This window comes from Puma concolor, chromosome B1 (genome assembly GCF_028749965.1).
Source record: "Puma concolor isolate L17-30 chromosome B1, mPumCon1.1.hap2, whole genome shotgun sequence".
NCBI classification, from domain to species: domain Eukaryota; kingdom Metazoa; phylum Chordata; class Mammalia; order Carnivora; family Felidae; genus Puma; species Puma concolor.
This window is the reverse complement of record NC_141670.1, coordinates 165125641-165143261: the sequence shown is the minus strand read 5'-3', so window position 1 is coordinate 165143261 and position 17621 is coordinate 165125641. Positions and strand designations below refer to the sequence as shown.

General features: G+C 46.0%; 1 protein-coding gene across 2 annotated transcripts in view; it reads right to left on the bottom strand.

Annotated features, from left to right (window-relative positions):
• SCFD2 (sec1 family domain containing 2) overlaps positions 1–17621 on the bottom strand; it is a 406985-nt gene that overhangs the window by 17213 nt on the left and 372151 nt on the right. For both annotated transcript variants that reach the window (XM_025921777.2, XM_086705074.1), the window contains exon 7: positions 5250–5384. In XM_025921777.2, the coding sequence (XP_025777562.2) occupies positions 5250–5384 (135 nt within the window). The remainder of the gene's footprint in view (positions 1–5249; positions 5385–17621) is intronic.

Below are 17621 nucleotides of genomic sequence, written 5' to 3'. Positions count from 1 at the left end.
CCTAACAAACTACAGGCCTCACAAGGTGAGCTCTGCCAGGGCCGGCGGGGCATCTCGTCTGTCTCCATGACTCCCTTGCCCACAACAGCGGCGAGCACACAAGAGAGGCCCTCGATAATTGCTCACAGGCAGACAAAGATCGTAGACTGCCCGAACCAAGTTTTTGTTTTTGCTTAATGATTCCTACCGTGAGAGAATCCATCTCACTAGACCTTACGGATCGTATTTAGCTAGTGTTAGACCAAAAAAAATCAAGCCTTACTTCATAGTATTAAGCATAGTTAATAAGGAGAAAACATAAACAGTGGTTATAAATAGTGTCGCAGACAGAGCTTCCAGGCTGTGTGCTGATTTAATCAACGGATGCCAACAGGGTTTCTTCTTGTCAGAAATGCCGTCAAGTAGAATGGACCTCGGCCAACAGTTCATTTCTCCGTCTCATTTTCCTGTGCAAACAATGAAGAGCTGGACTAGATGATCCACAGGCATGCCTAGCTCTTATAGTCCAAGGGTCTGACATCCGGTCTCTCCTGAGGCTCATCGTTTTTGCCCTTCAGCCCCCACGGCATCCTCCACCCCTGCTGTGGGTGCCTCCACAGGTATCCGTCCAACACACACGTGAATGGCCTCTTTTGTCCTCACGGTTGTGGGGTGGGCTCCCGGCAGCCATGTTGTGACTGAGGGGTGTGATCCTGCCCCTCAGACTGGTTCAGGAACGGGCGGCTGACCGAGGCTGGGCCAATTCGAGACCCTGCCCTGGGAATCAAGACTTGACCCGAGGCAGATGAGGCTCAGTCAAAGCTGAGCCCAAAGCTGTGGCACAGCTCCCCGGCCATTCGTTCGACGAATCCCGAGCACCTACGGAATGCCGGCCTCTGTTCTTCTGCGTCTTCTGCCGGCCAGGGCGAGTCTCAAAGAACTGTCTGGTTTTCAGGGGCTTCCCTGATGTCAGTCCCAACCCTTCCTGAGGCCCACCACATTGCTGCCTTGAGTTCCCTGAGACACTCCTTGGTCTTCACAATAAATGATCCCCAGTAAATGATTCCATCAAACGTCTTCACTTCAACTGGAAGAGTTTCAGTTCTGATCCCCTTTCCACTACCAGCATTTCCGGGCTTGTTGAGCCACTTTTCCTGTGGACCCAAGGCAACAGAGCTCTCATATCAATTCAGAGAAAGGCCCAGAGGCAAGCTCTGGGTCTTCTTCGAGTCTTTTTCACAAATCTTCTCATTTTTTTCTAATTAAGCACGGCCACATAGGAAATGGAACAACAACAACAAAAGCCTTCTTAAAAAACACATGACAGGAGGTAAAAGGGCCTCATGCAGTTTCGTTAGTTAAAACCCACCCTCCTCATGCCAATCCCAACAGAGAAAACATCTTGACAAATCGTGTCCTTTAGTCAAAACAAGTTGGGGGCCAAACACATGGAGTAGATACAAGATATGTTATTTTCAGGAGGCTGAACTCCAGACCGCAAATTCCAGAAATGCATTTTAAGAGTGCTGCCTATTAGACATGCTAGTTTTAAATTAAATTAACGTTGAAGCGAGAGGGGTAAGGTATGTTTCGATTTATGTATTAGATCACTATCAAGCGTTCCCGTAAGGAGATCAAGGTGCTCCGTGCACAAGCGTCGTAGAGAAATGCTTGGCTGCTTGACGAATGCCAGGTTCTGACAAAGCCGTTTCTCCCCAGTTTGAGGGTCCCCCTCCCCCCGCAGGCATTGCCCTTTGAAACCCAGAGCTTTATGTGGCTAAGCACAAGTCTACCCTCCGGTTGAGGAGTGCCTTCGGCTGACTTGAAACACTTTCTCAGGACTGCCTGAAGAATGATCTTGTGGGCATACTCCGTCTTCTCCCCAGCTTGTGGGCCTTCCCTTCCAGGGCCTGACACAGTGGAGAGAGAGGGAAGTAGGAGAGGAAAGTTGTGCAGCGTTCTAAGCATTCAGGAAGGTTCGGTTTCGTTTTTGTTTGTTTGGTCGGCTTTGAGATTCTGTTGTTCAAACAAATGATGGCAAACAGGCAGGTCTTCCATTATCCAAGCCTTTCCGGAAGCACTTCTTCTGAAACCAGGTCAGGAGCATGAGTGAGTTTTCTGTCCTCTGGACTGGAGGAAAAACTTGTTACACGTGGCCCAACACTGCCCTGTCAGGCTGGACAGCCAAGTGTAGATGTAGGCTGAATGCAGACTGTGCTTTCCAAAAGGGGCCACAACATATTTTCAAGAGGAAGAGAGTAAGTCCCTTCTCCCTGAACATAGGTGGGTATGTGTGACTGCCTCGACAAACAGAGCATTGTGGAGGGGATGTCGTGCGACTTCTGAGGCTCCTGTCTGGCTCTCTTTCAGGATGCTTGCCCTTGGAATGCAGCCGCCATGCTGTGAGGAAGTTCGGGCCATGGAGAGGAACTGCGTGCCTCGGCTCACCGGCCAGGCTGAGCTACCGGCTGATGGTCCGCGTCAACTTGCTGATCACGTGACTAGGCCATCTTAAAGGTGACTCCTTCTCTGTCGAGCTGTGCACAGAGTGCAGATTCATGCACACAGTCAGTGACCAACAGCATATTAAGTCAATGTGTTGGGATGGCTTCTTACGAAGCAGGAGACGACCAGAACAGGTGGGGTTGGAAGACTTCTCTGGACAGTCTTTATGCAGGGAAGTACACTAAAGCAATGTGGGAACGTCACGGTAACAAGCTGCCGTAGGATGCAAATGAGGGTTTTTGTTTTTTGTTTTTGTTTTTAAATGTTTATTTATTTTTGAGAGAGAAAGCGACAGGGTGTGATTGGAGGAGGGGCAGAGAGAGAGGGAGACGCAGAATCCGAGGCAGGCTCCAGGCTCCGAGCTGTCAGCACAGAGCCCGATGTGGGCCTCGAACTTACAAACTGTGAGATCATGACCTGAGCCGAAGTCAGACTCAACCGACTGAGCCACCCAGGCACCCCCGGAGGATGCACATGAGGTTTTGACTTTAGTAAGGGCAAAATCCAGCAGCCTTGACTTCCCCCTCACAGAGTTTTGGTTTGATGCAGAGAATCTTACATGCACATCTTGTACCCTCTTCTCTCCACGGGACTTTAAGCAGAGTAGAAGACGCTCTCTTCTGAAGGCTTCCCTCCATCTCAAAGACATAGCTCCTTGGGAAATCACAGTTATTCCTCAAAGCCCACCTGGCTGTTCCTCTTTACATTTTTTCCACTTATTTGATTGAAGCCCTGAACGTGTGAGCCAGAGGTAATTTTCCCTTTCAGGTTCTACGGTGTGGTTGGAAGCCATTGAAGCCCGTGTAGAAACAGAACAAAAGGACCCTCCCTTGGGGTGCCAGGGTGAGGAGGGCTTTGTGGCCAGCCCACTGAGACTCTTCCCGCCCCCTGCAGACAGATGACATCCCCTGGCAACTGACAGCAGAGGCCTGGCAGCTGGTGGTGTGGAATGGATTCTGACAGCTGCCGAGAAAACACGAATTCCCCCTTTTTCTGAAATCCATTACTTGGAAACCTCCTTTTGAGATCCGTCTCAAGGGGCCAGAGCATTTCTTCACGGGCCCTAACTCCAGGGATATGAATGGAGAGAAACAGAGCAGCCCAGGACGGCTCCAAACACCTTCCCAGGCCAAATCCTTAGGACAGTGAAGCTTCTGATTTCAGGAAGAGCTGCAGAAAACACTCTGCAGAGTTTAAAAGGGTAATTTAAAAACGTGATGTGTCACAGTTTATGAAACAGTAATGGAAAACGCAAGTGGCTGGTCTCTCCCAAGGGAGGCTCTCTGTTGGCCTGACAGTTGCAAAGCCCATTAGCATATTAAAGGCACTGTGCCTTCCGAAGCAATTTAATTTGTTGTCTCACTCTGTGTTCCCCAAACATATTTGGTCACAGGATCCTTTTGCTAAGAAACAGTTGTTTCTATGGAACATCGCTGGACAAGAGCGAGTTGGAAGGCCTCCTCTGGCCTGTACCATGCCACTGGGCAATCTGGAAACACGTATGGTGAGCAGGGTGCAGACGGGTTGGAGCCTTCACTATGCCCTTGGCCAACCACGAACATGAACGCTGCAGCCCGTCGGGCCATCCTCAGACCTCACTCACCAGGGCCTGAAAGTCCACACGTGTTATTTCAGCCTCTCCTCAGGGCCAAGTCCAAGCTTGTGAATGAAGGAAGAGGGTGCTCGACGGGAGGAGGTTTCGGAGACCAGGCCTAGCCTGGAAGTTTCTCCACAAACTGGCCATCCTGAAGGGTTACTGGACAACCTTGGACTTACATTCAACACGGGAGCCCCCGAACATGTTCCAGAAGCTGATCTGTAATATGTTATTTAAAAAAAAAAAAAAAAAAGAAAGAAGGGAAAATCCACCAGCCATGGGTGCAGCAGACACAGCTGATAACTGGGGGGCAGCAGGAAGGAGACCCGGGCGGCCCCTCCAGCCTGTTTACTGCTTTGTCTAGAGTCTGATTGTCTGGCTTCTGTCCTCCGGCTTTTAGAGTAGACCAGTTTTCCTCGCACATGCATTTATTGAACTCTGAAAAGGCCAGATCTTCTATGTAGATTAATTCATGATTTCAAAGACGCTTTGAAGTAGGCAAAACATTCTGTTATTTCCAAGAGTTATTACAACTGAAATCCTGGTGTAGACTGGGAGGCCAGCCTGTAATCTTGTTTAGATCCTTTTAAATTTAGAAACTTTATAGTAAGTTAAAAATAGGTCTCATTGGTGTACTTTCCATCCTTTTATCCCCATGGCAAAGGCAGTTCAGTCATTTTTGGCCTGCCCTTGATATTAGCCAGAGAAAGTCTAGCACTTGCCACCTGGGAGTCTGCTGGGCTAAGACAAAAGTCATTTTCAAATGGATTTTGGGGTGATGCTAGTCATATGACCGAGCAGAGTTATTCTTTATCCTACCTAAGTTCTGGAATTAAGAGCAATAGACCATCGGTAAGACCTGTGACTAGTATATGGATTACGTGAAACCGTGGGCCAGGAGGAGAAAAGTTTTCATTAGTGCTATCCTGGAGGGCTTGTATTCTTATTGGAAAAGACCACAGCGCTTAGGTCAAAAGAAGCTGGATGAGGCCGGCAGGTCAGGCTGTTTATAACCAAAGTTAAATAAAGACTGTACCTGATTTCAGAAGAGCCAAAAACACTGGCTGTTATCTTATACGGTCCTCACCAGGGTGAGCAAGGTGCCCGCATTTTCGTGCCCATCAAAGAGAGCAATACAGTCAGGATTACCTCTTCATGGTTACTTTACCTTCATAAACATGCTAAATCCGGTTTTAAGGAGATCCGTGAGGCCTGAAGACATGTGTTCGATATCCACCGGATCTGGCTTCTCAGGATTAAATATTTCCTCCACAACCTGCCTCAGCAATGGCTTATAGGATGCCTGGAAAGACAAAATATTGTGCTGTCAGTGAAAGGGTTTGTTTGGTTTGTCTGGAGCAAAGATAGCTTTATCTGCACCAGATGAAACACAACATGTTTATTTTGACATCAGGCAAGGGCGGTGATTTTGTGTGTATGAAAAGACAATTAGAACAACACTGTTTTGTTTTGTTTTGTTTTTTGGTAACGTTCACCCTGATACTCTGGCACTGTTTTTTTTTTGTTGTTGTTCTTAGCCCTTCCCACAAGCAAGTATCTCTTACCAGAGCTGTAAGCCTCATACAACTAGTTTTTTCATCAGGGTTTAAAGTGACAATGTTACGTACGAAAAACACAGGAAAGCAACGTATTGTCATTTGATACAGACACGACGAGGGTCTCCGGTTTTCCTCGACATCCTCAGACCTATGCCTCCCTGGGCGAGGAACTGGAATGTTTTCTCACGACGTCTCGTCATGAACGCAGCCTCAAGCAATCCCTCCTTCCTCTGTGGAGCTCATCTCCAAGTAGGACTTGGCCAGAAAATGAAGCCAAGGTGCCAAACAGGAATCTGACCAAGGTCAGGGCTTAGACAAAGCAGGCTACATGGCACCATAAGAATTTTGGTAGAATGAAGCTGATGTTGATTTGCCACGGCTCCTACAGTTTGATAAAATGGTGCTCCGACTGTGCACGTTTAGATGACGTTTGGAGGCCTCTGACCAGTGCACTTTTTTTTTCTTTTATACGTTTATTTACTTTTGAGAGGGAGAGAGAGAGAGTGTGTGAGCGCATGAGCGGGGGAGGGGAAGAGAGACAGAGGGAGACACAGAATCTGAAGCAGTGTCCGGGCTCTGAGCTGTCAGCACAGAGCCCGACTCGGGGCTTGAACTCATGAGCCGTGAGATCATGACCTGAGCAGAAGTCAGACACTTAACCCACTGAGCCACCCAGGGGCCCCTGACCGCTGTGCTTTCTGAGCATGTTTCCCCCCCCCCGCCTTGATCTCCTTCCTACCGTGCTCTTTCTCCGTCTCTGTTCTTCCCATCGGCTGACCACCTTCCTCCCTCCTGCTGCCGTCTCGGCTGCTCTAGTCCCACAGGGCACTGGAGTCTGGAGCGTGAAAGCCAAAAGCAGGAATGTCTCCTCCCCACAGTCTGATGACTACCACAGCCTCAGAAAAGCCAGGCTCTGACAGAGCCCTGCCTAGATGTTTCGAACTCCTTGTCTCTTTGCATTGGCCGAATCCGTGACCAGACTCTGGCAAGTGTTGAGGCTACTTGGTGAGCTGACTTCATTTCTGGCTTCATCTTGCTTTTCTTACAGCCTTTTCTTTTTTTTTTTTTGGGGGGGGGGGTTTGTTTTTACTCTTATTTTCCCTTTATTCCAATTTTCTTACCTAAAATGTTTTAGGAATAGGGGTGTCTGGGTGGCTCAGTCGGTTGAGCGCCCACCTCTCCGTTTCGGCTCGGGTCATGATCTCAGGGTTTCCTGAGTTCGAGCCCCGCATCTGACTCTGTGCTGACAGTGCAGAGCCTACTTGGGATTCTCTCTCGCCCTCTCTCTCTCTCTCTCTCTCTGCCCCTCCCCCACTCATACTGTCTCTCTCTCAAAACAAATAAATAAACTTAAAAAAATGCTTTGAACTAAAGCAGGGTATAAACCATCAAAATAATAAACAATTATTTAGGGGTGCCCAGCTGGCTCAGTCAGTGGAGCATGTGGCTCTTGATCGCGGGTTGTAGGTTCAAGCCCCATGTTGTGTGTAGACATTACTTAAAAATCAAATGGTAAAAAAATAAACAATTATTTAGCTGGGACATAACAGGCGCATTTATCAGGGCTAAAACACAGGGAGAAATAGCAACTACTCAGCTGAGAGGAGCAGCCTTCATATTTATTAGTCCGTCTGGCTACTGATCTAACCCAGAGATCTCACAGGTAAATGTTCATGAAAGGTAAAGCACTGAGCAGGAATTTAAAAGACAGAAATTTAAAAACACAAAAGCAAAAACAAGGAGTCTACTTTCCCTGTGATAAAGCTGTTTAAGATCTGTTTTTAATTTTTTTTTTTTTAAGTTTTTTTTTTTTTTCAACGTTTATTTATTTTTGGGACAGAGAGAGACAGAGCATGAACGGGAGAGGGGCAGAGAGAGAGGGAGACTCAGAATCGGAAACAGGCTCCAGGCTCTGAGCCATCAGCCCAGAGCCCGACGCGGGGCTCGAATTCCCGGACCGCGAGATCGTGACCTGGCTGAAGTCGGACGCTTAACCGACTGCGCCACCCAGGCGCCCCTTAATTTTTTTTTTAACATTTATTTATTTTTGAGACAGAGAGAGACACAGCATGAACGGGGGAGGGGCAGACAGAGAGGGAGACACAGAATCGGAAGCAGGCTCCAGGCTCTGAGCCATCAGCCCAGAGCCCGACGCGGGGCTCGAATTCCCGGACCGCGAGATCGTGACCTGAGCTGAAGTCGGACGCTTAACCGACTGAGCCACCCAGGCACCCCTAAGATCTGTTTTAAAAATTTATCACCCAGGCAAAAAGGGAAAGATTTGAAAACACGCACTTTTGATGCGGCCGCGGGGAACCAGACCCTCTCACGTGCTGCTGGTGGGAGCGCAAGTTGTTGCAGTCAGTGTGGAGAGCGATTGGCAGTTCCCGTCACAATGACAAGTGCGTTTGACCTGGCAAGCCCACCTCTAGGAATTTATCCTATAAATATGTTACCACACGCAAATGAGACCCATAACGGGCTGTGTATTGTCTGTCGTAGAGAAGATTGGAAACAACTCACGTGCCCATTGGTAGGAGCTGTTTAATAAATGGGGTAAGTCCACTGCAAGAAATGCCACGAAAGCAGAGAGGGACGCTCTCGTGTTGATCTGGCAAAAAGCACAGGGCAGAATAAAGTGTGGGTGGGAAAAGCAAGGTGAGGAACAGTGTGCGTGCTGGGCCGGCATTTGTATAAAACGTGTCACAGGGGATTTGGAAGCTTGTGGCTGCGGGAATACGCGAAAGATAAATTGAGATGTGATTTACTGAGACTGCCATGAGCGGTGATCATGGATTGGAGGGCAGGACAAGGAACGAAGGCAGTGTGGGGGGTTGGGGAACACTTCAAGATACCTCTTTTTCAAAAAACACAGTTAAAACACTACGACAGGGGCGCCTGGGTGGTGCAGTCGGTTAAGCATCCCGCTTCGGCTCAGGTCATGATCTCAAGGTTGGTGAGCTTGAGCCCTACTTTGGGCTCTACACTCTCTCTCTCCCTCTCTCTCTGCCCCTCGGATTCTCTGTCTCTCCCTTTTTCTCTGCCCCCTTGCTCACTCATGCTCTCTCTCTCTCTCTCAAAACAAAACAAAACAAAACAACCCCACTGCTACAAATAACAAGAGTGAGTTTTTCTTTTACTTGTTAAAAATTAACGTTATTTATGCCTGGAGGAGACTTAAGTAGAGCACACTGAAATGTTAATTAGGGTTGTCTCTAGGTCCCGGGAGTAACGGGCATTATTTTTTTCTTTTTCTAAATTTTCTAAAGTTCACAGATAGACTTCTGGAATCATAAAATAACCCAATCGATATTTTCAATGTTAAAAAAACCAAGGGCGGGGAACGGCCTCTGAATGTTGCAAATCTTCCTCTCTGAGTAAACTGTCTTGAGAGCCCTTTTGTCATCTCAGCCTTTCTGGACGTTTAAATTTTACTTTAATCTTCAACTTAAACTTTAATCTCTTTAAACTGCTCCCCAAGGAGAAGTCCTTTACCAATATTCTGTTACCTTTTCCAGCAATATCATCAAATATTCATCACCTTCTTCCTTAGTAATATCATCTCATTTGTAGCTCGGCATATCTTCCACTGGCTAAAAGACTGCATTCTCTAGCCTTCCTTACAGCTGGGTACAGCCATGCAACTAAGTTCTGGAAAACGAGATATAAGCAGAAGGGTACTCGGACTTGCAAAGGTCTCCTTTTTTAAAAGGGAGGGGTATGCTCTTTCCCTTCCTCTCTTCTGCTGCTTGGAACATGGAAGTGATGTCTGGAGCTCCGACAGCCACAGTGGCATACAGGGCCATCCATTCCTTCGAGATGCTGGAGCAGAGAGCTGGAAGAAACCTTAGCTGGTGACGGCTGGCAGGGCCATAACACGAACAGACTAAATTGACCTACTCTACATGACAATGCAAAATGTCCTATGTTTAAGCCATTATTTTTCAGATCTCTGTTCCTTGCAATGGAATGAAATTCTAACTGCTACGAAATGCAAAGGGAACATAAAGAAACAGGCCATGCCTTCCCTCCAGGAGCTTACATTTATTTATTTTATGAGCCTATATACAGTTATATAGAAGAACTTGAACAGAAACCCAGACAAATAACATTTAGGCTGTCATGATTAAGAGGGGAGATAGTATGCCCCCCCCCAACCTACAAAAAAACACAAAAAGGTTGTTGCTCTCCAAAGGATGCACTTCCTGCAGGGGGAAAGAGCAGTGATGGTGGGAGGAGCTCAGACAGGAAAAAGTCTGTAATCCAGCTAAAATGCTGACTCAGTACCTCCTCTGTGCAAGAAGCAGTGGGCCAGGCATGATGGGATGGTTCTCTCCAGTGCAGTCTGTGCAAACAGCAGAGACAACGAAGCCTGGAGGGCCCGGGGACCTCGTCTTCTCCCCTTTTCCACTTTCAGCTAAGCTCTGGGGAATGAAGCACCTGGGAGAAGATACCCATTGAGCTGGGCTTCCCCTTGGGGGTGAGCAGAGGTTTGGAAGGGCTATTCCCTTCATAGTTTCATTCTTGGGATTTTGTGATCATTGGATGTTACCGGGGAATATTGTAAACCCTTTTTATTTTATTTTTTTTTCCTAAAGTACGTAGGTAACATTGATTTAGAGTGAGAAAAGAAATTACAACTTCAATACAGAAAATAACAGCAAACACGCACACGATCTAGCAAAATAGCATAGGTGCTTTTATTAATTAACTGCTTGATGTATCTCCATGATACTAATTTCTTAGATCTCTTGACTGCATTCTCTCGGATTATCTTTTCATTTGACAGCAATTTTGAAAAATCATTTGCTATAGAGATGTGACAGTGATTAAGCTATTGTGTCTCCAGTCCAAACCCTGTGTCTTCTGTACTTAATTCTGTGACGCTGGCCTGTGACTCCATAGACTACATGTGCGCTTTGCCATCTAGACCTGCTGGACTCCGCCAACAGGGGGCACTAGAGGGATGCTGGAGGCAGGAAGAGCAAGCGTGTGCTCTTCCCGTTGATTCGCTGTGCCCACCAGCATCACCCCCTTGATGGTTCCTCACTACTGGATGCTGTCCCTTCTCTGGACTTTTAAGTCACAGGATCCAATAAATTACCTTCTCGTTTAAGCCAGTTTGAGCTTTTTTCTTTTATTTTCTATTTTCCCTTGTAACAAAAAGCACACTAACCCATGTTTTATTAAAGAGACGTTGGTAAGGTTTTCCCGCTTAAATATATAGAAGAAGACCTCTAATTCTTTACTAAAACTACTAAGCACAGAACAACAAAATAACACTGTCCATTAAAAATTTTTTAAAAAATGTTTATTCATTTTTGAGAGAGACAGCACGCACGTGCACACGCTAGATTGAGTGGGGGAGGGGCAGAGAGAGAGGGAGACACAGACTCTGAAGCAGGCTCCAGGCTCTGAGCTGTCAGCACAGAGCCTGATGGGAGGCTCGAACCCAGAAACCGTGGGATCGTGACCTGAGCCGAAGTTGGATGCCCAACCAACTGAGCCACTCAGGCGCCCCTAACTTTGTCCACTTAAAGAGGACAATTTGGGAAAGACTTTCTCAGGCATAACACAGTACTGGCCTCCTGACTTCTTAGCAAACCCATTTCTTAGTTTTTCCAATTAGGGTTTTAATGATGAAAGCTTTTGGCTCCTTCCTCTCAGCCACTTAGGTTGGATTGCTTTGTGTCTCAAATCATGTCTTTGAAATCTGATCGGAATGCACTGCTTCAGCAATGGCTTCTTCGATGAGAAACCTCTGACTGTCATGGAATTTTCTATTTAGCCAGAAGCCACCCACTTCTCAGCAAAGGACCACGTAGAAGGTGGTGATAGGGGAAACAGATGTGTTCCCCTAGTGCTCGGCTCAAAGTTTTCCTCCCATGCTAGAGAGGGCTGGAGGGGAGATCCATTGTGTGCCTTGCCTCCACATTAAGAGAGTAGGGCATAGTAATTTAACTTTCCCAGTCAAACAATCTCTGTCAGTTCACCTTTGGCAGGTAGGGAGGAGAGGGGTTAAGAACACAGGCAAATTCGTTCTTTCCTTTTCTTGCGGGTCATTTATTTCTTGCTTATATCACATCTGGTGCGTGTTGGTAGTGGAGGGTCTATGCCCCACCCCCCAACCATATAGGTACTAGCCAGGTCCCTTCTGTTGAGTGGCTCCACCATTCTCTAGGGCACTGGAATCCCACACGGAAGCCTATGCATCTCATCAGCAGATGAAGGAAGAGAGGGACCGTGGAGGACCTCCGGGGAGATTTTAGAGGCCTAGGCTGAAAGTGTTCTGTATCACTTCTACCCACCGTTTATTGGCCAGAATTAGTCACAAACCTACATTTACCCAGAAGGGAATCTGGAAAATGTGGCCTAACTGTGCCCAGGAGGAAAAGGAAATGGAGTTTGGGGAACACAGGGCATTGTCTCTGCCACAGACACCCTGTAAAGTCTGTACTGACACATTAATATAATTATTTCCTTAACTGGCAAGTTGCATGTTATAGGCAAAGGATTATTAAACCCTTTTCCCTTCTTCTGCATAAGAATTTGACCTTTGGTTGACTTTCTAGCTCTGTTTCCCTGGAAACCTGATAAGAGAAGAATGTCAAACTGTAGCCAGGCAAGATGGCTTATGATAAAATTGACCCCTGCTTAGTGAATTGCATTAGACTGGAGAAAGCTCTAAATGTTGGATAGAAAGCCAGAGCTTTGGGCTTGTCTGAGTACGATGATTCTTGTATAACTGGGCATGTCCCTTGGAGGAACACTGGAGGCTGCCTGTGGAATTGTTCCAGAGAAACTGGCACCTATAGGATGTGAAGTTTTCAAGCCAGGGGACTTCTGCCCGCCCCCCCCCCCCCCCCCATGAGTCTAGTTCCCTTACTTCTGAGCTGTTACCTTGGGACCAAACTGAGTAGCTCCCAGGGAACTGCAAGGACTGCTTCCTGAATGGTCACAAGGACTACTCCAGAGAAGAAAATCGCCTAGTGCTCCCTGAGGGCCAGCTGTGTCCCTGTCCTAGGCAGACTGGTGCCAAGTGGGGGCCTTGACCACATGGCCAGATAATCCATTAGGCACAGAAGACACAATGCCTAGAGCCCACCAGACTTGCAGGGACCCATGAAAATGTATTAGTTTAAAATCAGAAGGAAAAAAAAAATGAACTTTCAGGTCAAAGATGTTTTGATATATAATATTGTCTCTATACCAATTCAATTGTACAATACAATTAAAAAAAATTTTTTTTTTAGTTTATTTATTTATCTTGGGAGAGAGAGTGTGAACAGGGGAGGGGCAGAGAGACAGGGAAAGAGAGAATCCCAACCAGGCTCCATGCTGTCAGTGTGCAGCCCGACATGGGGCTCAATCTCACAAACCGGGAGATCGTGACCTGATCTGAAACCAAGAGGAGGATGCTTAACCGACTGAGCCACCCAGGCACCCCCATACAATACAAATTTTAATATTTTTTATTTTTATAGAGGAACGGGTCCATAAAGGTAAAAGTGACTAGGGCCACGCACATCACAACATGGCCCTTTATGACAGGCTCATGGAGATAGCCTGAAGGTTTGGTAGAGTTGGTAGAGCCTAATGAGATCTCTGATTGGTATTATACATGAAAAAGTTGGAAGTTTCAAAAAAATTGGTCTTATACCAGAAACCCTCTCTTTAAATAGCCAGTATGTCTTCCAGAACAAACTGGACTCTTAAAAATATTGTATTTAATCAAAATTTAATTCAAAAAAATTGGTCTTATACCAGAAACCCTCTCTTTAAATAGCCAGTATGTCTTCCAGAACAAACTGGACTCTTAAAAATATTGTATTTAATCAAAATATGAAAAATAAAATATTTGTGTCTATGTCTCTGGTTACTCTTTTATGGTAGATTTAATGTATGAGAAGGTCTAGAAGACTCTTTTATTGACCTGATTGGAGTTCTTGAACGAACGTATTGAGTACAGCAGCAGTCGCAGACATTATACGTAAGTCAGAGACCATTTTGAGAAAACGGTCCAACTCCAACATCTTCTTGAATTTGGTGCACCTTAAAGATGGTCCAAGATAATCAGAATCCAAGAAGACCTAAGCTGTTGCCACAACCACATCCCCATCAATCAGCACTGCTGCCCTTGGCTTTGTTGATTGGTGTTGGTGCAGCCACGGACCCTCTCAGTCCTGTTACTGAAGATGCCTCTCCCTTTTATGCAGACTTGATTCGAAACAGCCAACTTCTCAGGAAAACTAGACTTGTAGAGACACTGTTCATTTTGTTTCAATCCATGACTGTACAGAAAAACATCTGTTCAAAACTGCTGATGGCTTTGTCTGTTCCATGGCTTATTTATTTTTATATTTTGCTACACTATGACTGATTTTTTTTCCTCCTTTCATCTTCTTAAAAGGAAATGGGTTGCTCTGAAGATTGAAAAGTGGTTCATTTGCCTATCTGTTCATCCATCCATCCATCCATCTATCCTTCCTTCCTTCAAACCCAAAAGCAGATTACTTTGTAAAATTTTGAGTGTAGTCCCTTTAACTTCAATACGAAAACAACCTAAGCCCAAAGCTATTAACTAATGTGCTTGAGTTCACCCAGGCAGTTAGAAGTAGACTACAGGACAGAGACAAGTTTCCTGGTCCCCAGCGTGGTCCCATCTTGTGTTGATTCTTTCAAAAAGGATGCTAGCAGGTCTGGAGTTTGGTAGATAGAATCAGGAGGAAGAAGAGAGCTTAGCACTTGGAAAGAACTCGGGCTGCCGGGGCTGGGGATTGTTGACAAAGAGACTGGTCCTACGGACTGTTCAGAGAGCCGTATTTCACCAGGCACCAGATGAATCAAGCCTCCTTGGGCACTGCTGGTTCTCAATGCTCTTGCTCAGTGTGCCAGAGGCACAGGAGACAGTACACATCTGTGGAAAGTTTTCTCCAGCGCAGCCCAGCACAGCACTTTGAGACTTCTGCCAAAGCAAGTCATGTGAGAGTCACACAGTATTTTGTCTGAAAGGGCGCAGACGCTCTTCACCCTGAGACATCGGCCTAATGGCCTCCTGATGCTGCAGCTGAGGAAAAGCAGCACATCAAACACTGTGGCATTCAGGGAGGAGGTGAAACCTCCCCCCGAACTGGACCGTTTGCAGTAAGAAACGAGAGCAGAAGACTTGCTTCACAAGCAAAACTGGGGGCTTCGGTTTCCACTCAACACAGTCTATGAACACAAACTCCTCCGACAAATGGGAGTCAGCAACAAACTCTTACCAGACACAGAAGCTAATGGTGCAGTCAGCTTGAGAACGACTCCCCTTCTATGTGGCCCTTTTCCTAGCAAAGGGAAAGGCGAAATGCTACGAAAGAGGACTAAGAAAAGGCCTATTTTGTCCTTCCCTACAACTGTTACAGCAAATGCTTACATAGGGCTGTTTGTGTCAGCTCCTGCCCTAAGAGCTTCACAGGTACCAACTCACCTAATCATTGGAGCATCTTTATGAGGGAGGTACTATCATTAGCTTCTTTGTACAGAGGAGGAATTAGGCACAGAGAGGTGAAGTAACCTGCCTAAAATCACACAGTTGAGGGTGCCTGGGTGACTCAGTCGGTTGGGCGTCCGACTGTGGCTCAGGTCATGGTCTCACAGCTCATGGGGTCACGCCTGTGTCGGGCTCTCTGCTGACAGCTCAGAGCCTGGAGTCTGCCTCAGATTCTGTCCCTTTCTCTCTCTGTTCCTTCCCCCGCCCCCGCCCTTTCTCTCTCTTAAATATAAACATTAAAAAAATAAAAAATAAAAAATAATAAAAAAAATAAAACCACACAGTCAATAGGACTATGGACCTATAAACCCAATGCTGCTATGCTGGGCTATGAACCCAAATGCTGCTGTTAACCTCCTTGCTAACATCCATCTCACTAAGCATTAAGAGTATAAGAAATACCATTGTGGATGGAACCATCTGGTCCCACAGTCCGGAAGCCTTCTGTCTGTCCATCCATTCATCCATCCATCCATCCATCCACCCACCCACTAGGTGCCAAGTATTGAGCTGAGCTCTGCAGATACCATGGTGAACAAACATGGATGCTGTCTCCAGCTTTCGTAGTATGTTCTGCAATTCAACAGCTTCAATGGCAGCCTCATGATCCCCAGTCATGCCCACTCTCCTGGCTGTAGCTGAGGTCCTGGTTCCCTGGGAGGGCCAGGTATGTGGTGATCTTCTGGGCTCATTTCTGGAGATACATACTAGCTCCCACTCCTCCCAGCTCTTCCAGAGATTTTATATGTACTTCATTTCTTGCATGAAATCACATTCCCTTAAAATGACGAGAGTGGTGTTCTCGGGGCTGTGGCTGACGCATCTTCCTAAAAGACTAAAGGATGAAGGTGAACTAAGAGGTGCCTCCAGTGCTAGCAAGGGTACCAGAGTAGCTCTGAGAGCCAGCTTGTGCCCTGGAGCAGGAGAGAGGGCTTCTGGGAGGGGGCCTGGGATCCAGGGAAGAGAGCCCAGATGTGCAGCACTGCTTAGAGCTAGAAAAGGAATCTGGAGGTAGACCAGGTCTAGTGTTTTCCTGGGTGTCCCAGGGAGCCCAAAGCATCTCAGCTAGACTCTGTATACAAACAGCGTGGAGCTAGATAGAAAGCACACTTTCTATCTAGGGCTGAGGACCAAGTTGGGAGAAGAGATGGATAGAAAGTTGCCTAGTCAAGGCCCATCTTCAAAACTAGACACAGCTGGACTCTGAGTCTAGTTTGGACATTTGTCTTTTTCTCATTATACATACCCTGTATGCCAACAAATCCTCTGCTATATGATAAAGATATAGGTATTGCATTCAAGATGCCCTCAACAAATATTTATTAAGCTTTCACTATAGCTAAGTGTCTTCTAGACACTGAGGATATGGCAGTGAACAAACCAGATCAAAATCCCTGTCCTTACTGGGCTTTCCTCTATGACTGAGAACTTTAAATTCAAAAAATATTAAAAAAAAAAAAACCCAAACAAGTAAAACTGACCCATAATCCCATCAAAAACTCTTTCTCTATCCCCATAAATATAAAGCAAGAAGTCAAAGAGTTCTTCCTTATCCATCCAACCCTTCTCAACCCCTACAAGATAACCATCATAAATTTTTTCTTAGTTTTAAAAATTTATGAAATATACACACCCATGTACTTTTTATTTTATTTTGGTTTGTTTTCAAACAAAGATAGAAAAAAGCTTCACAGAATGATCTACATTACATGTGATTTTCCCCCCATCTAATAGATCAGAAACCTCCGTTTTAGTTTGAGTTCTCCAAGAAGTAGAGCCTGAGACGAGGGTTTACTCACAGTCCCGCTAATAAGCACATTAGAGTTGCCCCATTCATTTCAACTGTTTCACAGTATTTCACAGCCTGTGTCTGTATCATTATTTACTAAATCCCCTGAAGATACACACACACTCCCCACCTTGCCCCCCACATCCCACTCACTGACATTTAGGATTTTCAGTGAATGGGTTGACGTTATTGACTCACCGTAAGGGAGTCTATACAACAAGGGGAAATTTCTTTTTGTGAAGGCCGTGGTTGCAGGACAGGGTTCTGAGGTCTGGAGAAATGACAGCAGCATTGGCAGCAGGGCCATAACGTCTAGAAAATTTGTCGTTGTCCTTATTATGCCCAAGATTTATAGCTAATACACATTTATGTGAATTTGGCTAAATTAGTCACAGTGCTGATCATAAAATTGAAAAGAACTTATTAATTTAGTGTTTTATTTGCACTTTGCCAAATGCAGCAGCAACTTGCTTCTTGGAATTCTTTGGTCTAAATCTCATCATGTATCACCAGTTCTCTGTCTTCTAGAACTAGTCCATATTGCTGTATTTAAGATTGATGATTTTTTAAAATGTTTTTTATTTATTTTTGAGAGAGAGAGACAATGAGCAGGTGAGGAGCAGAGAGAGAGGGAGACAGAATCCATGAAGCAGGTTCCAG